Raw genomic sequence first — 21,008 nt, 5'->3', positions numbered from 1 at the left:
GAAAAGTGGGGCAATAGCACATCCTTACTGAACACTTAATATGTGCCCACCCTCCATGTTCATAATCCTTTAAACTGTTCTTACAAGAACCTGGAGAGCCAGGTGGTATTGCGGGTTGTTTTTTTAAATATGTAATGGGTTTTGGGGGGGGCTCAGTTTCCTAGGGCTGCCATAACAAAGTGCTCCAAACTGAGTGACTTCAAACAGAAACGTGTTCTATCTCTGTTCCGGAGGCTCAAAGTCCAAAATGAAGGCATCAGCGGGCCATGTTCCTTCTGTAGGGAAACCCTTCCCTGCGTCATCCTGGCTCCTAGTGGTTGCTGGCAATCCTGGCGTGCCGTGCGTTGCAGCTGTGTCCCTCCACTCCGCCTCCATTATCACGGGGAGTAGTCTCGGCCGCTGTGTGCCTGTTTGTTTCCATGTTGTTCTCTCTGGGTTTCTGTATCTGGCTTTCCTTCTTATAAGGACACATTGGATCAGTGCCCACCCTCACTTACTGTGATTTCATCTTGACTGTATTTTCAAAAACCTGTTTCCAAATAAAAACACATTTGTGGGTCCTGAGGAGTTAGGAAATGAAATGTCTCTTTTTGGGGGACACAGGTCAACCTACAGAGCCATCTAATTTCAAAGTTCATGCTTTATCTACTCTTTAAAAAAAAGTGTCTGCCTCCTATTTCCTCATCTTATTCAATAAAGTGTTTAAATAATATGAGGCAAAATTTTTTCAGATCTGAAATTATATGAAAATGGCTAAAAAGTTTTTAAACGATAGTTATAGAAAGTCTTGAGGAGAAGCAGTTGGTCTTAATTGGGTAACAGGTCAAAGGTGAGCCGAAGGGAAGTGTTTGGGTGGGGGCTCCAGGGTGGGGTGGCATGGGCTGTTTCCTTAGCTCCTGAGCAGAATGGTCCTCGTCGAACTTTTAATTATGCCTTGATTCTAACTGTAGGTTCAAAATTTGTATTTTAAAAAGGCTTTTTTGCTTCTTTCTCTTGTTGAAATTTTTGGGAATATACGTCAAATAGGTGGGCATGCCTGGGAAAGTAAAGAGAAACTTCATTTGAATAAATCTTTAACCAGTAGATCGGTTCAAATACAGCATTAACATTTGCTCTGTTCTTGGCACCGTGAGTACCGAGATGAAAAGATAAGAATATGACATCAGGACTTTATAGTCTGGACCTAGGGACGTGTCCTTCCCCACAGTGCTTGCTCGTCACACACATTTCCACTGCCGTCAAAGACCCAATAAGCACTTCGTTTTGCTCAGATTACTAACAAGTTCTCAGAATTGGGGAGTATCACATTTCATGTCTTCCAGGACACTGTGGATTTTAGGGTGTACCATTATAGTATTTGTTCGGTAAGGGGAAAAATTGCTACAAGTTCGAAGATTAAAAGACACTGCTTTAATTTTACTTAAAGTTTTTTATGCTTATTAACATTCTTTTCAATTTACTCAGACATATATGTTGACCATAACACTCCTGTGCCTATTTTTTAGAGTAAACCAAGTTAACAGTTTTCCTGAAACACCTTCCCATGCATGGCCTAACTTACTGGAATTGCTTTTCAACTGGGAATAATCCATGTCTTGCTTTATTTTCCTCACACAAAGTGTGATGCAGACTTTCTCGAAAGAGAGGTCTGTGAAGTTCTCAGTCCCTGACACCCATTTTGCACATTTTGGAGCACGTGTACAGGTGACAAACAACTACGCCATAAGGACTGCTTAACCAGTTGGCTGTTGAGTGCATCTCGAGTTCAAAGTTGTAAATGTAAAGGGAAAAAAAAGTGTCTTAGGATTGCTGGGGCATGATCCCCACGCCTCTGTTCATCTTCCCTGTCGCTCCCCTGGCAGTGGGACTCTCACCTGGGCACCCAGCCATTTGCCTGTTGGTGGGTTCCAGGCTCTGTCTGCTACATAACTCTTCAGAGGGGAGACAGGCGGCTCTGTTTGCTTGCACAACTACAGGAATTGAGGAGGTGGCTAAAATGGTAACAACCAGAAGGAGCAAATTATCCCCAATTTTCCATCACTTTGGCTCTATAACGATATCCGATATCCGTGACTTTCAGCCAGGGGTCCACATGTGTTCTTAGACCCTCAGGGGACGTTGGAAGCCCCTGGGGAGAAGGCCCCAGCCCTCTGCTTCCAGCTTGCCCTTTGTCCTCCCTGCTCCCTGGAATTTCTCTAAGAAAAAGTATGCATAAATGATGTCATGTATTTGGACCACTTAGTTCAGATTGGAATATACGTAGAGTGCACTCTGTGGTGGAGGCTGTGGTTCTTAATAATTTTCTTAAGTCGTGACTGTCATGTTTTGCCAGTGATTTTGATATCTGCCTTTCTGTTCTTCCTTTGTAGTCTTCATTTTTCATACCGCCCCCCCAGTTTGATGACCCTAAAACAAACCGCACCTTAAAATTTGAATGTTGATAATTTGCTGCCGCCTACAGGCTGATGTGGAAAAAGTAGAACCTGTAACTAATAAATTACTAATGACTAGGAATATAAAATCTCAAGGTCATCTTGGAAGTCCTGTGGACAACTACATGACCCCCTTTTCTGAGACATTTATTTTCCCTGGTAGCCTAACTAAGTACTTGAATAGTAGCAGAATCCCCCTAGATTCTTTCTGGAATTGGGCAGCTGTATATAAAGCATTATTAGTAATTAGATATTACATTTTTCTCCTTAAGCAGATTTGCAAACTAGTATTTATTAAAAAGCATGAAAGAGCCTTTGTTTTTTAAGGCATGGTTTAGCACCAGAGTTTTGTTGGACTTTTTTTTTTTTGAGTCCTGTTCTGGTTGGAGAGATGGGAAGTCTGAAGAAAACATTAAAAATAAAGAATGTTTATAGTTAACTCTGTTGTGGTTCTTACTATATTGTCTTATATGATTGTTACCATATACTCCTCTCCCATCCTCAATCTCATACTCTCTTGTCACATAATCTAGCGTAGGGGATACATTAGCAAGCATACACGGGCCTTTCTCTGTGATTTCTGACCGTACATACCTTATCCATAGTTCGATTTGGCTGGAGTTGGAGTTCGAGGTTCTGGTGGCAGATGGCAGGGGATGGGTCCAGTAAGGCCGCGTGCTAAACCTCACGGTTGAATTTTGTCTGGAAAACAACAGGGAACCAACCGCGAAAGGATTGTAAGCTGGAGAGTGACACGATCAGATTTCTCTCACAGAAGTCTTACTTGGGCAGTCTCAAGGTATTTTAGAGGGGCCCTACAGAAGCAATTACTCATTGAGCTTTTCCATCTACTGACCGTACCCGTCACATATCGTCTGCGCATTAGAAGGCTGAGTCATATTCTGTGTGCCGCTCCAGTTTGTGTGTTTTTGAATTCTTACTTGTGTTACTTCTATTCCTTTAACAGTTCTGTAAACACCTTTCAGGTCGGCACTGTTTTGGTACTGTTATGCTAATGATGATTGCTGTTATAATTATTAAGCGCCATAGCGGTTAATATGGCATAGAGCCTGTAACAGGTGTCTTCGTACCTCTTACACAGTGGACATACAGGTTGTGTCATTGATTCGTATACTTCTTTTAGGTTGGCCGTGGCGCTGGCTGCTTGTTGAACCGCGTGGTTTTTCTCCCCCTCCTTCCTTTCCGCCTGCCTGGGAAGTCTGGCATCTGCTGCCTGGCACCTTGCTCTGGGCGGGACGCCGCGTCGCTGCTATGGCTGCACTAGCACGTCTCAGAAGTGGACGTGGGGGTGGTGGGGGTCTGCGGTGCCCACTGGCAGAAAGAGGCGAAGAGCAGGAAAAGGAGGAGACCTTTCTCTGGTTCCCTACGCAAAAAATCTGTTGCCAGAGGAGACTGTGAAAACCCAGACCCCTGTGACGTGGGAATGCATGGGCAGAACTTGGCTAGGATAAGGCAAGTGGGGCCAGCAGCCCCGGCCTTAGCTGTAAAATTGAAGAGGGCACCAAAATGCTCTGCCATCAAGACCAGTAATACGTTAATGCAATTTTCAGAAAAATTAAAATGAAAGCATGATGAACAAAATGCTCAACTTTTAAACAGAGACAAGATCAGGAACGGCACTGTGCAAAGCCATTTTGGAGCCTGAGGCGGAAGGAAACGTCAATGATACTGAGCCTATTTAAAATTTTGGTATTTTGTTCATTATAGATTCTTTGAATTAACTTTGATTTTTTTCAAAATATTGCATTAAAGTATTAAAATTATACTGAGTTTTTGGTGCCACCTTAAATTTTGCACCCAAGATTTGGGCGGGGGGGGGGGTGCTCGTTGACCTCACCCTAGCCTTATGCATGGTTGGTTGGGCAGAAGAGAGGGGAGAGTTGCTGGAGGTCAGGTCCCTCCCTGGCCACTCGAGAAGTACCAGGTTCTTCAAGCTGAAGGACCCATAGTGGTTGACTCTATTCCAGGGGAGTGGCTGTGCCTTGTTGGTCTTAAATAATGTGGAAAACTTCTGTGTTGCTGTTGGTCATTTCTGTATACGTTAGGACTTTTCAGGGTTATTGGATTATATATATAATTTTTTTTTAACTTCAGGAAAGGGTTTCCTACCTCCACTAACAATGGAAAGAAATGTAATAAAATTCCTTTCTTTCTTTCTTTCTTTCTTTGGAATAAAATTTCTGTAGGTGTTGAGTTTGTTCAGTTCTTAACTGAGATTAAGTACTGGATTTGATTAGCACAGGAAGCTATAGACATTTACAAACCCCTTTCCTTGTTAGTGTGAATTATTAGTCATGCTGATTTACTAGGTTAGCATTTAAAGCCTTGGCAAGATCCCATTCTTGGCTCTTAACTCTTCTGCTTTGCAGTAACTATATTGTGACTGAGCAAAAGACCAGAAGCTACGCGAGTGCTGTATTTTCTAAATTCATATTTTGGCAGAGTATAATTTGGTGGTTTTTAGTGGTAGCTCAGACTTTTCTTTTTGTCCTTTGCAGGAAGAGCCAGATCATTTGAAGGTACAGAAAGTTGATACGTGGGTCCAGTCGAATTGGTTTTTTTCTCACTGGGGCAGTGGAGGAGCCTAAAGGAGAATTTTACTTAGCTTTTGTACCTTACAGACCTTTTTTTTTTTTTTAATCCCCAACAAGGTCTGCTGAGAACAGACCCAGTACCTGAGGAAGGAGAAGATGTTGCTGCCACGATCAGTGCCACAGAGACCCTATCGGAGGAGGAGCAAGAAGAGCTAAGAAAAGAACTTGCAAAGGTAAAGCAGCATTCCTTTTGGAACTTCATGCTTTGCGCTTAAACCATCATTTGTGTTTCTGAAGCACATGGTAACATCTCATCCTCCGTTCCTGGGGAGAGAAAGCAACATACACTTACTTGTCCTAGAGGTCTGGAGTGGGGGAGGAGAAACAGAAGAGCGTGCTGTCAGTTTGTTTCTATATGAATAAAGGGATCTAATGAGTGACGTGGGTGTGAGAAGTCGGATGTGAAGGACGAAACGATGAGAGGAGCACTAGTGAATATCGCCAGAGGGGCTGCCCTGAGTCTAATGCACTTGGCATTTCAGCTGCACCAGTGACTTTGTTTTCCCCTTTGCTGTGTTGTGGATGTAAGTCGGCACTTCGAACCTTCTTTCCCTCCCTCCCTTTCTCTCTCTTTCTCTTCTTCTTAAAATTAACCATTGAGAGGTGTAGGATTCCATGGCATTTAGCACGTTCGCAGCCTTTTGCTGCTGTCACCTCTGTGTAGTTTCCCGTTTCCATCACACCCAGGGGAGACCCGTACTCATTAAACTGGCACCCTGAATCACACCTCCCTCGTCCCCTGGTCCCCTGGCAATAATAACCTGCTTTGTGTCTTGTCTCTATGGATTTACTTATTCTGGATATTTTGTTTAAGTGGAATCATTCATGTTACTTTTTGTATGTGGCCTCTTTCGCTTGGCATAATGTTTTTGAGGTTCATTCTTACGGCATGTATTGTGTATTGGTACTTCCCAGGTTTTTTTAAAGATTTTATTATTTATTAGTTTATTTGAAAGTGAGAGAGAGAGCGAGTGTGCATTTTCAAACATGATCTAGGGGGAGGGTCAGAAGGGGAGAGAGAGGGACAAGCAGAGTCTGTGCTGAGCATAGAGCCCTATGCAGGGCTTGATCCCACGACCCTGAGATCATGACCTGAGCCGAAATCAGAAGCTGGAGGCTGGACTGACCGAGCAACTCAGGCGTGCCTGGTACTTTATTATTTTTTTATGGCTGAATGATATTCCATTATATGTGTTTACCATATTTTGTTTATCTGTGTGTTGATGGATGTTTTGGTGGTTTCCACATTTTTACTTTTGTAGATACTGAGCTAGGAGCATTTGTATAAAAGTACTTGTATGAATACCTATTTTTAGTTCCTTTGGGTATGTACCTAGGACTGGAATTGCTAAATCAAATGGCAATTCCATGTTTAACTTTTTTGGGGAACCACCAAATTATTCCCCACAGCAAGGACACTATTTTTCATCCCAGTCTGCAATTTCTCTACATATTTGCCAATATTTTTGTTTTCTGTCTTTCTGATTATGGCCATCCTAGTGAGTGTTAAGTGGTATGTTGTTATAATTTTGATTTGTATTTCCCTAATGACCAGTGATATTGAGCATTCATATACTTATTAGCCATTCTTATATCTTCTTTGGAGAAATGTCTATTCAAATCCTTTGCCCAGTTTTTCTTTCAATTGTTTTTGGTTTAGTTTTGTTTTTGTTGAGATATAAGAACTCTTTACATATTCTGGATATTAGACCCTTATCAGATATATGGTTAGCAAATATTCTCTCCTGTTCTGTGTGTTGTTTTTTCACTTTCTTCATAGTGTCTTAATGCACATAAGTTTTAAATTTTGATGAAATCTAATTTTTCTTTAGTTGCTGGTGCTCTTGGTATATCCAAGAATCCCATTTCCAAAGCTCAGAGCATGAGGATTTACCTCTATGTTTTCTTCTAAGACTTTTAGCTCTTATATTTAAGCCATTGATCCATTTCAAGTTAATTTTTTTTAATGGTTTGTGGTAGAGGTCCATCTTCTTTCTTTTGCATGTGAATATTTAGTTTTCCCAGTGCCCTTTGTTGAAGATACTACCCTCAATGAGTGCTCTTGGCATCCTTGTGAAAAATCAGTTGCCATTGATATAAGGGTTTATTTCTGTACCTTCAGTTCTATGACATTCATCTCTGTGTTTATTCTTCTGAGAGTACCACACCATTTTGATGACTATAGCTTTGTAGTAAGTTTTGAAATTGGGGAGTATGAGTTCTTTACCTTTTTCTTCTTTTTCAAAATCGTTATTTAGGGTCCTTTACAATTTCTTATGAATTTTGGAATCTACTTTTCTACCCATAAAATGTGCCCTTGGGATTTTGATAGGGCTTTTATTGAATCTGTAGATTGATCTAGGGGAGTATTGGCATCTTAGCAATATAAAGTGTTCCAGTCATTGAACATGGAATATCTTTCCATTTATCTAAGATGTCTTTAATTTTCTTTAGCGGTGTTTTGTAGCTTTCAGTGTACAAGTCTATTATTTCCTTACATTTATTCCCAAGTATTTTATCCATATGTTATGGATACTAGATCCTTCTCAGATATATTCTTTGTGCTTTAAAGGTCCTTCTTTTATATATATATATTTTCCTATTTTTAAAATATGTGTATTTTATTTTATTCTTTTATTTTTTTGAAATGGTACTTTTAATTTTTTTTATTATGATATGTTAGTCACCATACAGTACATCATTAGTTTTTGATGTAGTGCTCCATGCTTCATTGTTTGCATGTAATACCCAGTGCTCCATGCAGTACATGCCCTCCTTAATACCCATCACTGGGCTAGCCCATCTCTCCTCTAAAACCCTCAGTTTTGTTTCCCGGAGTCCATAGTCTCTCATGGTTCATTTCCCCCTCTGCTTACCCTCCCCCCCTTCATTTTTCCCTACCTTCTCCTACCGGTCTCCCTGCTATTCCATATGTTCCACAAATGAGTGAAACCATATGATAATTGTCTTTCTCTGCTTGACTTATTTCACTTAGCATAATCCCCTCCAGTCCCATCCATGCTGATGCAAATGTTGGGTATTCATCCTTTCTGATGGCTGAGTAGTATTCCATTGTATATATGGACCACATCTTCTTTATCCATTTGTCTGTTGAAGGATATCTCGGCTTCTTCCATAGTTTGGCTATTGTGGACAATGCTGCTATAAACATTGGGGTGCATGTGGCCCTTCTCTTCACTATGTCTGTATCTTTAGGGTAAATAACCACTAGTGCAATTGCTGGGTCATAGGGTAGCTCTATTTTTAACTTTTTTGAGGGACCTCCACACTGTTTTCCAAAGTGGCTGTGCCAACTTGCATTCTCATCAACAGTATAAGAGGGTTGCCTGTTCCTCACATCCTCTCCAACATTTGTTATTTCTTGCCTTGTCGATTTTTTACATTCTAACTGGTGCAAGGTGGTATCTCAGTGTGGTTTTGATTTGAATTTCCCTGATGGCTAACAGACACATGATAAAATATGTGTATTTTATATACATAATATGTAATATATATGTTGCATTAAGGAATGGTAGCTATGATGTGCTGAGCTGGGTATGTTGGCAGCACAATCTAACCAACAAAGGTGGGGAATGCACTGGATCATGTATTGTTCAGTAAGATTTATAGTGGTCTTTCTCCCCAACTGTCAGTAGGGAAAGGAAACTTCAGAGAAGTGTCAAGGGATATTTATCTTTTAAGTCTGTTCTTTGGAGTATTTGAAAAGTTGGAGTAGGGATAGAGAAGGAGGTATTGGAAAGCAAATAGTGTGCAATGAGAGTTAACCAGTAAACTGAGAAGTGGAGCCTGAAGACCTGGGTTGAAATTCTGGTTCCTACATTATTAGTTCGATGACTTAGGGCAAATCGTTTAATTTACTTGATTTTGAACCTCATTCATCCATTGTTGCCTTTTTCTTTTCATATTCCACTTAAATGTGACTTCCAAAACTGGCCCAGAATGAGAGGTCCTGTCTGACAAGCAGGGAGGGTTATCCTTGTTCTGGACCTACATTCTAAGTAATGCCCTCTTAAGAACTGTTTGTTGGGGCGCCTGGGTGGCTCAGTGGGTGAAACATCTGCCTTTGGCTCAGGTCATGATCGCAGGGTCCTGGAATCGGGCCCCACACCAGGCCCTGCATCAGGCCCCGCATCATCAGATCCCCTGCTCAGCTGGGAGGCTGCTTCTCCCTCTCCCTCTGCCCCTCCTCCCTGCTTGTGTGCGCATGAGCTCTCTCTCTCTCTCTCAAATAAAAGTAAAATCTTATGAAGAAGAACTGTTTGTTTTGCTAGCCACTTCACATTTGATTTATTCTTCTCTCCTTTTGTTGAGTACTATTTTTCTTCACTTTGTGTTCCGTAAAGATTTAATCATCAGTGAAAACAGTTTATTTAACAACCCTTTATGTTGTTTTTATTTATTTTATCTTTTAAATTATTTATTCGGCAGAGGGAGAAGCGGAGGGAGAGGGACAAGCAAACTCTTGTAAACGCGGGGCTTGATATCAGGACCCTGAGATCATGCATGACCTGAGCTGAAACCAGGAGTTGGACACTTAACCGACTGAGCCACCCATGTGCCCCCACTATATATTGTTTTCAAAGGCCATGCTGTCTTTGGAATCACTGAACTGTGAGGTCGAGGCTGAGAATATGGCTTTGCAACAAGCCAAGAGAAGCATCTTTCTAAGGGTCTTGAATATTAATGACCATCCCACTTTTTCAACTTCCTGGGACAAAAGGTCTCTTCTGAGTGAGCTCTCTTTCTCCCTGCGGGTCTGCCCCTTGCCCTCTGTTTTTCAGACTCGGGCTTTGCTTCTGCTCTGTGAGTCGTTTTCTGTTCTCCCTAGCTTCTGCTTAGAGTTTTGGCTGCCTCAAATATATTTAAGCTTCCATATCTCCTAATCTCATTGTGCCTTACCTGTACTTTAGGGCTTCTTTATCCAAGTCTTCCCGGTGTTATCTCAGTTTCTCAAACTGGATTCCTGAATGAGAGAGACCATGATCAGTGGAGCATCTCTTTTAACAGCAGGCACGTCACTGGGTAGTGGCCACTTGATGGGTTGGCTGTTCTTGGGTCAGGGGCCTACCTCTAACCGTCCAGCTAAGGCTGGTCAGTCAGCATCAGGGGGTCCACATGGGACTTCTGTGGGGCTGTCTGGGGGAGACGGTTTGATTTATTTCTGGCTGTGGCTTTGGCAGGCCCTGGGACAGACATTCCAGTATAAACTCATGAAATACACAGGAAGGTTGGACTTTGGCTTGGCTGTGCATGTTTTGGTGGGGAGTGGGGAGTAGTTTGATTTGGTTCAGAAATACGAGTTCTGTGGGCATTCAAGTGGAAGTGTCCAGCTGGAAATGCAGACCAGGGGTCAGAAGAGTGGATGGTAGGATAATTTGAATATTATCTGTGTGGAGGTTCGAGCCCTAAGCTTCCATGAGATAGCTGAGTAAGGAAGTGTAGAGAGAGAGAGGAGAAGCCTGAGGACAACTCAAGATAGAAATATAAAGAAGAGAAAAGAGGGGCACCTGGGGGTCTCAGTTGGTTAAGTGTCCGACTCTTGATTTTGTCTCAGGTCATGATCTCAGGGTTGTGAGATGGGACCCCACGTCAGGCTCTGCGCTGAGCGTGGAGCCTGCTTGAGATTCTCTCTCTCCCTCTCCCTCTGCCCCCTCCCCCGATCCCCACTTGTGTGCTGTCTCTCTCTCTCTCCAAAAAATAAAATAAAATAAAATAAAATAAAATAAAATAAAATAAAATAAAATAGAAGAGGAAAGAGAAACTCTGAAGGAGAGATCAGCATGTAACTAGTTTACTTAACAATGTGCTATATGTTGTTTTTAAAAGAGACAGATAATTGAATCAAAAAATGTTTTTAAATGACTCTAGAATTTTGAGTACAGTTTTGCACTAATAATCTTCACTTATTGAATGACTCTTGCTGTATTTTTACCCCAACCCCCTTCCTCATAGGTAGAAGAAGAAATCCAGACTCTGTCTCAGGTGTTAGCAGCAAAAGAGAAGCATCTAGCAGAGATCAAACGGAAACTTGGGATCAATTCACTACAGGAACTAAAACAGAACATTGCCAAAGGCTGGCAGGATGTGACAGCAACATCTGCGTACGTTCCCTTGATCATACATTTTTCTAGAGAATGTAAAGGACACTTGGCTTCTTTTGTCTGGGCAGGAGAATTGAAAAGGGATAAGGATGCTTCTGCAACTTTCCTTTGTACTACACAGGGCTCTCCCCGCCCAGCCCTCAAGTGTACCTGACTCTTCTCTAACTGGCCTTCCACACTGTTCTAGGGGATAGAAAGAAAACCAGCCTCGTCTGTGAGTGGAAGTAATAACATTTAAGTCCCAGCAGTCTTATATATTGACTTGCCAGAAATGCACACGGGTCACACAGTCCTCAGAATGACTGAAGAGGGTGGGAGGTGAGCCCGTAGCCTGAGATAAGGAAGCAGGATCAGGTAAGGGTTGAGGTCACAGAACTCAAAAATGTGGGGGCAGGATTTGAACTCAGGTTTGACCAAGTACAGAGCCAGTCTTTCTTCAGCCTGCTCTCTAGAAAGCATAAGACTCTTAGTTCATCACCTCTGACAGGGGCTGGTGTCAGAGGCCCACCCCTTAATCTTCTTGTCTTGTTGGTCACACGGATTGTGATAAGGCATTACGACCATGCAGTTTTGTTTCCCAGCACAAGGAGGAGCAGGCCTCTGGGAACAGATTCTGAAGTGTGTTCTTTCTCATCTGTGTCGTTAGTCCCCTGGGCTGAGCTGGTGACCAGTAGCAGTGAGGCTGACGGCATCCTGACATGACAGCACGAGGGTGTCCACCCCCTTTGAGCCACTTTCTACCCACATAAGACCAGGAAACTATTCTGTGACTGTGTATCACCATAAACTTTCTGTTTAAGTAAAAAGGCCTGAGCATCCCTTTCTCTAACACGAGGATCTTAACCTCTTCGTGGCTACCGTATTCGTTTGTTTTTATTTTCCCTTCACTGATCCCTGGGTAGATGGGAAGAGCGGGGCTGGTAAATGATAGCTTTATGTTCTAGCAAATATCACACTGAAGTCACTTTGAGTGTCGCACCTTTTACGTGCTCTGCTGAGAGTCCTCAAGTCCTTATTTGGTAGCTCTGTAGACATGCAAAATTTAAAAAAAATTCTTTATAGCCCATACGATTTATTTGAATAATAAAGTACACATGGGCCTTACTTTGTTTCTGGTCCCTTTTTAGGAGATAAAGTTACAAAAGGCATGTGAGGAATTTGATTTCATTTTTGTTTTGTTTGGCTTCGATGGAAAAGAATAAGGGGTATAATTTCTTTCAGCCTCTGGCTCATTTTCCTCTTTTCTCCGTGACTGTTTTTGCCCCGTCCTACCCTGATTTCCTTGGCCCCCGGCTCCACGGCGTCTGTCCGTGTGGCCGTCCTTAGGCGCTGCCCGAGACAGCGCCCGAATGAGGGGTAAGGATCGGGTGACGTGATCATGCCCACCTGGTGGTTGGGAGGAGTTCGGATGTTCCAAAAACAAAATTTGTTTAATTTTGGAGAGCTCTCCAGGAGATGGTGATCGTGCTTTAAATAACTGCTGTTAGGAAAGGTTAGCTGAACTTTTCTTTGTTCTTTTACAATTCAATGTAGATACAAAAAGACGTCTGAAACCTTATCTCAAGCTGGACAGAAGGCATCAGCTGCTTTCTCATCTGTTGGATCAGTCATCACCAAAAAGCTGGAAGACGTAAAGTATGTGCTCATTTTTCCTTGATCCTTGTAGCTGAGGCAGATGAAAGTATGCCGTGGTTACATGTATTTCCCGACTTTGCCTGTGGATAAGGCGGCCACGCCTTCGAACGGGACCTGAAATATTGCCTAGATGATCTTAGCTGTAGCCTTCCGACTTCTAGGCATAGCATTCAAAATAATCATCTTACGAGTACATTTAAGGTTGTTGGAAATTCTGGCTGTGTACTTTTGTCCTTTTAGTCCTTCCTGATCACGCAGGGTAAGTACGTCTCTCATAGTTGCAAGTCTGTGGTTGTGGGCCGAGCCTGTTGTCCTGCTGGGGACACGTCCAGGAGCACTGACTGCACGCTTGGACTGAGACCTGCCTTCGGTTCTGTGTGGGACATTGTTGTACTGTGGTGTGATTACAACACGCTCATCTGTGGACTGATGTGTACTAATTTGTAAGCTCTCTCTACATCCACGCTTAGGCCCAAATCTTGGTGTTGAGCTTTGCTTTTCATTTTGCATTTATATTTTAGATGAGTCTGCAGAATTTTTGTGGCAATTTCAATAAAACCACTTCACAGTGCTTTTGTGTGTCCCCCATCCTGCCTCCGCCCCCCCCATGTGGAGTAGAACAGCGCTGAAAGTGACAAACATGGTTTAAATTTGCTGTGCTTCTGTTAGCATGAAAGTTCTTTTGTTTTACCAACAAAACCCGCAGATCGCATGACTTTGTGTTTTTCATTTGTGGGGAATGTAGCTTTTACAACCAGAATTCTGTCGGTTGAACACGTTTAGCAATCAATTATATTATATACTCTGTACCAAAAAACCAAATGACTTGTTTACTCAGTCTGGACTATCATCATTGTAAGAACTGTGTACTAAACATAACTCACTGGGATTCTTCTGGCAATTTATATACATCTCGTAGGTGCTCTCCTTGCTTTTATGCCGACTTCATCGTATAGCACGTTAGCGTCCAGTTAAAACCTTACACAACTTTAAAAAAGCAGGTGATTTCATTGTTTTAGATTTACCAGAACTTCCTTTCTTTTTTAATGCTTACTGTGGCTTCTTGCAGATTGCAAGCCTTTTCACATTCCTTTAGGTAAGGAGAGCTTGAACCCTCCCTGCAGCTTGGCCCGTGTCTAAGACAAGTGTGCTTACTTAGACTCTTACGACCCGTTGGATGGTTGTGTTTGTCCACTACGTACTTTTTCTTGCGTTTGGAATATCTTTTTCTCTGGTGCATACCTATTTTTAAGGGAGGCTTTCTTGTATCCCATGGGTAATGGATAAATTAAAAGAATAATTTGACACTGTGGTTCAGGGATATGGAAATGATTTTGACATTCCTTAACTCTTTTTTTTGGTAAAAAGAAGCAGCTTAACCATGGCATACAGAATTCCTCCCTTTTAATGTCTGACTTTGTTTGTTTTTGATGCTTTAATTTCTTTGGTGCTTTTGTAAGGATGTTGGAATTCTCCTTCACGTGGGTCCCATTATGTATCTGTAATAGAGTGCATATGTGCTGCCTCTTGATGTAAGTCTCCCGACTTACACAGGTTACTCTGAATATTTTTTTTATTGTGGTAAAATATACATAAGGTAAAATATACCACTTCTCAGTACTTGTTTTACTAGCTTCTAGTTTTTGCTATTTTTTAATTTCAATACTTGTTTTACTAGCTTATAGTTTTCACTATTTTTAAATTTCTTTACACTAGTTATAGTCTTTAAGTGTACATATAAGGAAATTTCATGGTTGCCAAAGGAAAAATAGTCTGCTAGGCTAAAAAGCACATTAAAAAGATGTCAGCCCGAACCATGCCTTATAGAAGGAATCTTTGTGATGTTAAACCTCTTCTCTGTCTCCCATACAGACTGTTTTTTTTTTTTTAAAGATTTTATTTATTTATTAGACAGAGATAGAGACAGCCAACGAGAGAGGGAACACAAGCAGGGGGAGTGGGAGAGGAAGAAGCAGGCTCATAGCGGAGGAGCCTGATGTGGGGCTCGATCCCATAACGCCGGGATCACGCCCTGAGCCGAAGGCAGACGCTTAACCGCTGTGCCACCCAGGCGCCCCAACCCATACAGACTGTTTTATCCGATTAATAGAGAAAAGGAAGTTGGAGGAAGGACTTTAGAGTGTAAGCAGGAAAGGCAACATGGTAGTCTCCATCTCTGTTCCCGTGAATGCCAACTGTCTTCTCAAGCAGCCGCTCGCTATAGTCCATTTGTCTTCTTGAGTAAGGAAACATGTACTTACAGCTCAGGTCTTTCTGTCATAGTGACACTTGGCCCTGGAAGTCAGAGGAAATCATAGGGATAAATCAACTCTAAATGCTGAATTATTTAAAGTTAAAACGATGCTTTAAAAAAAAAAAATCAAATCAACAATAGGAGGGTATTCTGTATCTCTGGTATTCAGTTAAAAATGTCCCAAGTGCTCTAGGCAACTGTTAGGACCATTTTATCCAAGGTTGAGTTGAGTGAATAGGTATTCAGTCACATGATCCATTCTGCTAACGTTAGACTGCATTTTGTGGACAGGTCCAAAGAATACAACCATAAGTCAGATACGGTTCTTGTACAGAAGGACCTTAAAATCTTTGAGCGGATGGAGTTGGGGGATGGAAGTGGGGACTAGAAATCAGTGAAGGCGGGAGAGCCCTGTTAACACTGGATTATGTAAAACAATGTTAGATGTGATAGAAACAAAAATCTAAGCATATTTATGTAAGTGCTTTTGAGGAATGATTCATCAGTACATGTCCCCGTTCTTGCTGTATATCTTGAAGAAGATGAAGCAAAGGTACATGGCAAAGATGGGTCAGTATGTGCTGTCGTATTAATTGACCAGGAACAGATGGAGTGTTGCCACTCTTTTCTAGCTCCTTAGGCAGTCACTCTTTTCATTTCATTTAAAAAATATAATTGAGGGGCACCTGGGTGGCTCACTTGGTAAGCGTCTGACTCTTAGTTTCAGCTCAGGTCATGATCTCAGGGTCCTGGGATGGAGCCTGGATTTGGCTCCATGCTCAGTGGGGAGTCTGCTAGTTGATTCTCTCCCTCTGCCTTCCCCCCTAAAATAAGTAAATAAGTCTTAAAATATATATATATATATATATAGATTATTCTCTACTATGTTTAGTCCTGTTTTTAATAGTGTTTCAGGATTTCTTTTCCTTCAGTGCCCATGGCTCTTGGTCATGCTGCTTCGAAGAATGAAGAGGTAGGCCGGACGAAGAGTGGTGGGCAGCAAAGCCAAGTTTATTGAGTGATAGTAAAGTTTACTGAGGGACAGTACAAAGCTCCCAAAGAAGAAGGAAGGGACCCAAGAGGGTTAGAGTTTCGAAGTCCAGGGGTTTTTATGAGATTGTTGGCTGTTTTAATCTGATTAACCTTCCCTGCACCTGTCACCCAATCAGGTTTTTGTCCCTGTGCTCCTCTACTGATTGGGTAGTTGTTCACGTGGGAAGGGTGGAGGGCTCTTTCCAGGGTGGAGTAGAATAATCCTCTTAGGATGGGCCCCTTGCCCCTGCCTGCCTTTCTTCTGACTATCCTCCATTAATAATATATCATGTATCGATAAGTGGAGGTAAGAGTAAGGCTTTTGATTTAAACTTGGAAATTAGAGACATGAGATTATCTTCTGGAAGCTAAGTTTTATAATTCTCACCGATTAAAAGTTGGCTGAAGTCACTGAAATCATTTCTAGGCCAAGAAGCCTTGATCATAATGTGATTTAGTGTGTTCATATATCAAAAATATATGAAAACATATATAAGAGAAATACATAAAAAATACATCATAGAGAACTCTGTATAAAGAAAGCCCACATCTTTTACATCAGTGAGTCAAGGGAGCAAATACTGGCCCCAGAAACTGTCCAAGAAGAGGGAGCTCAGACAGTAGATTTTGAGGATTTCCATCCCAGCAAGGCCTTTGCTCCCATGGAGACGGATGCAAGAGGCCTTTTTTGCCAAGTGCTTGAAATAGTTGGTTAATCCTGTCAACTACCCTTTGTTTTGAGTCGGTGCTTAGCCAGCAAGCTTGAGGCAATGACTTCACTCTCTTGACAGGATTGTGGATGATTTGCTGATGTGAATTATTAGACTTGGCAGCAGTTTTTATGCCACGTTGTCAATTAATAAATTGGCACTTGGGATTTAGATATTTGTCTTACACCTCAAGTGGGTGTGTGAGGAGGAGGAGGAAGCAGAGGAAACAAGAGAGACAGAGAGATCTGTTTTGAATGCCCTGAGAATTAGGTGTCTGGGGGCCAGATCTGGGACAGGGTGATGAGAACTCTCCTGGGAGGCCCTGTAGGGACAGCCAGCTCCCCCCCCCAACCCCCCCCCCCCCCCCCGGTGGTGTCTTCCTATCCACTCCTCTCCTGTTGGCTTTTTTTCTACACATACATGCTGAGCATTGACTCATGCCTTTACTTTTTTGAGAGAAACTTTGAAAGAGCCTTCTCGTTGTCCTTGGTGCCAGTATTTTTTTTTTTTAAATATTTTATTTATTCATTCGACAGAGTTAGAGACAGCCAGTGAGAGAGGGAACACAAGCAGGGGGAGTGGGAGAGGAAGAAGCAGGCTCATAGTGAAAGAACCTGATGTGGGGCTCGATCCCGGAACGCCGGGATCACGCCCTGAGCCGAAGGCAGACGCTTAACCGCTGTGCCACCCAGGCGCCCCCTTTGGTGCCAGTATTGATCCTCAGTTTTGGTGTAAACGCGTAGTGCAGTAACTCAGCCTCGTTAGCCACGTACCTTGGATACAGTTAGGAGGAAGTGCTCATTAACTTTGCCTTTATTTCCAAAAGAAGTTTCTCCTTTTTATGTGTGTGTTTCTTCATAGAAACCTTTACATGTTTTGTTTTGGGCTCATTAAAATTACTCCAGACAACTCTGTTTTGCTGAAAATTTCCACCACTTAATGGGAAAAGAAATGACGTCTTCTCTTCCAGAGAGTACTTCTTGATTAGAATTTGGGAAGCTTTATTGAACTTTTCTACCTCTCATGCCCGTATTTCCTAATTTTAGTTCCCACAGTTGTTCATTCATTCATTCTTTCATTCAAAAGTATTTGTTGGAATGCTAACCATGTGCCAGTCCCTGGTCTGGACGGTGTGGTTCGTAGCACTGAGATAACAACAGGGGTGCAATGTGAACGTTTTAAAGAATATAATCTAATATGAAATAACTGTTAACGTGTGTTTCCATTAAAGTCATCCATTGTAGTATAATGGTGGGTAATTATGTTCCAGGCAAGGCTCTGTCTAGTCCCTCCGAAGTAGGTACTGTTAGGGGATGAAGAAGTTGAAGAAATTGAGCCACAGAGAAATTAAGTGACTTCCCCAAGGTCACACAGCTAAGTGGCTGAAGGCCGTGATTTGAACCCAGGCAGCACCCCAGTTCTGGAGCCTGCCTTCCTCTTCTCTGCATTGTTTCACCTCCCCAAAGCCATGATAGTTGAAGAATGTGCTTCTCTAACCACTGCCCGACAGTTACCTTGGTTTATCAGGTTCAGTCAAGAAATTACCATGAGGGCAAAATGGAGTAATAATACACAGCGCACCTAGCACATAGTAAGCATGTTAACAATTCACTTCCCCTCCTTTCTCTGTGTCCTACCTACTCCTTCCTTCCTCCTCCTTCCTCCCTTTATGCCTCCACCTTAATTGTGATTAGGAGTGAAGAGATCAAGTAACTGTGTAAGAAACAAGGAAAATGTAAAAAATCAATTCGGGGGAGCCTGGGTGGCTCAGTAGCTAAGCGTCTGCCTTCAGCTCAGGTCATGATCCCGGGGTCCTGGGATCGAGCCCCGCGTCAGGCTCCCTGCTCTGCTGGGAGCCTGCCTAGTCTTCTCCAAACTCCCCCTGCTTATGTTCCCTCTCTCACTGGCTCTCTCTCTCTCTGTGAAATAAATAAAATCTTTAAAAAAAAATCAACTTTTTAAAAGAATAACTTTTCTAAAGTAGGAGTAAATATAAGATGGATAAGCATTTAGTGAGAACCTGGCTCCCGTCTGGTTTCTTTTTTGGTCAGTGTTTTCAGGAACCCAGATTTACATTCCTACTTTTATTACCATATTTAAGGGTTACCAACCAAGCTGGAAAAATGTTAACAAAATTTGCTGTATCGTTTTAACTAATCCTCACAATATATCTATTAGAGATAGTTCTGGTCCTGCAGCAACATGGCTTTTTGGTTCTGAAGTTTTCCATATTATATTTAAACTTCAGTGAAATTGGAGATGTTAGGTAAGTTGAGGCAAGTTGAAGCTTTGTGTAACTTTCCATAGGGAAGCTAGGAGTGCAAGAACAGCTGCCCTACAGTTGAATTATAAACTAGCCACCAACCAAATGGAATTTCATCTAAATATGGATTACAGAGAAGTTCAGATAACTGAATGGACTTGAAATTGCTAGGTACTCCTTGTTCTCCCTACTAAAATGGCTACCTAAAACACAGGGAGACCTATACTTTGTATGCATCTGTAATTAATTAATTTGATTTCATTCTCTGTTCGGTGGGTGTATTTTTCTTACTGTGAAATATAAAACCTACAGAAAAGTGCTCACCACCAAATTCAACTTAGTGAGTTTATTTATCACAAAATAAACACCTTATCATTATCGCTTCCTTGCTTTTCCATCTATATTCCCACATAAACATTAAGTGTGTATATTCTTCACTTTGTCTTTGCTGCTAATGGAAGTTCAACACTAGCAAGTAGGACCCTAAAGTCCTTTACAAGAGATACTACATTGTTTCTTAGATTTCTCAGAATGATCATTTTTAACATTCTTTTTAAAGTCACATTGCAGAAATCATTGGGGCCTGTGAGGTACTTCATAACTTAGGTGCCCCAAATTATCAACTTTTGACTTGGTTTTCTTGGAAGACAGGAAGTCCTTTCCTGTAGTAACACTGTGAAAATCAAACATTAAAAAAATTATCTGTATTTCCAATATTACTGTTTTCTCCTATTTACCTTATTTGTCAGTTTCCCCTTCCTGACATCTTGCATTGAGGTTCCACTACCCTCTATCTCTCACCTAACCAGGGGAGACCCCTTGATTAGACTCATGATAGCTCTCCACTGCCTTCTTGTTTGCATTCTCCATCCCCTGATAATTCCAGGTGATGTTTACGATTCAGTTTTTCAACCTTTATGACCCCAGGGCTGATTTCTTACATAGGATAATACTGAAGTAATTAGTGCCCCGGATGTTGAATTTACTATGGTCAACTTGATGCATTTATCATTCATTTTATGATTATTTCTTCCACTTTGCCTTTGACCTGTTCCCTCTTTACTGGCTTGTATGCTGGTTCAAGGGGCACAGAGCTCCCCAAATGGCCATTGGAAGGAAATGAGCGTTTACGCGGGTGCTTAGGGACAGTGGCTAGAATTAGCTGTGAATTTCTGAAATTTGTACTTTCTCCACCTGTTTCCTCATTTTGTCCATACTGTCTGTGAGTCGCATGAACAAGCAGTTTATCACACATTCAGCCATAACTCTCCTTCTTTTGCCGGAATTTGGTAACTTCTGCCAAAATGAATGTTCTAGCAAAGAGTCTTGGTTATGAGGAACAAAATATTGTGTAAATTAGCTGACCTGAGAAGGGGAATGTGCTGCACGGAAGGAGAGTTCTTTTGAAATCCAAGGAGAGGAAAGGAAGCAAGCCCCGGACCCACCCAGACTAGCCCTGCTGATTGGAAAGCTGGTAGACATCAAGATCGCTTCCAGAAGCCAAGGGAACCATTGCTCCTCTCCCACTCTGCCCCGCAAACCCCCACATGGTCCTCTCTCCTCCTTTCCTCTACCTCCCTCTATGCTTCTATTCAGTCCTTTCTTTGGGAACTGGCTTCCTCTGCTTTCTTTGAGCTTTGCCCTTCGTGGTCCCAAAAAAGGTCTTCCTCAACATCTAAGCCCACATAACTTTTTTAGCTCATGTACTTAGCTGCTAACTGACCAGTGGCTTAGTGTCCTAATTACAAAATCCTAGGATTAGAGCCTTAATTGTCCTTTTTTTTTTTTCTTTTCATTCAGTCCAAACAATTTGTAGACAAGCAGGAGGTTAGTTCTGGTGGTTGGAGCTCTACTGATCCAGTTGTCATCACTGATGATGATGAAAAGTGGCTGTGGAAATGTGATTATGCAGACAGACTCTTTAGAAGGGTCTAAACTATTGTAA

General features: G+C 42.0%; 1 protein-coding gene across 3 annotated transcripts in view; it reads left to right on the top strand.

Annotated features, from left to right (window-relative positions):
- The window catches only part of TPD52 (tumor protein D52), a 98,549-nt gene that overhangs the window by 68,205 nt on the left and 9,336 nt on the right, over window positions 1–21,008 (top strand). For all 3 annotated transcript variants that reach the window (XM_026495843.4, XM_026495842.4, XM_057307686.1), the window contains exons 2-4: window positions 5,105–5,220; window positions 11,021–11,169; window positions 12,703–12,804. In XM_026495843.4, the coding sequence (XP_026351628.1) occupies window positions 5,105–5,220; window positions 11,021–11,169; window positions 12,703–12,804 (367 nt within the window). The remainder of the gene's footprint in view (window positions 1–5,104; window positions 5,221–11,020; window positions 11,170–12,702; window positions 12,805–21,008) is intronic.

This window comes from Ursus arctos, unplaced genomic scaffold, assembly GCF_023065955.2.
Source record: "Ursus arctos isolate Adak ecotype North America unplaced genomic scaffold, UrsArc2.0 scaffold_6, whole genome shotgun sequence".
NCBI classification, from domain to species: Eukaryota; Metazoa; Chordata; class Mammalia; order Carnivora; family Ursidae; genus Ursus; species Ursus arctos.
This window is presented reverse-complemented; position numbering and strand designations above follow the sequence as displayed.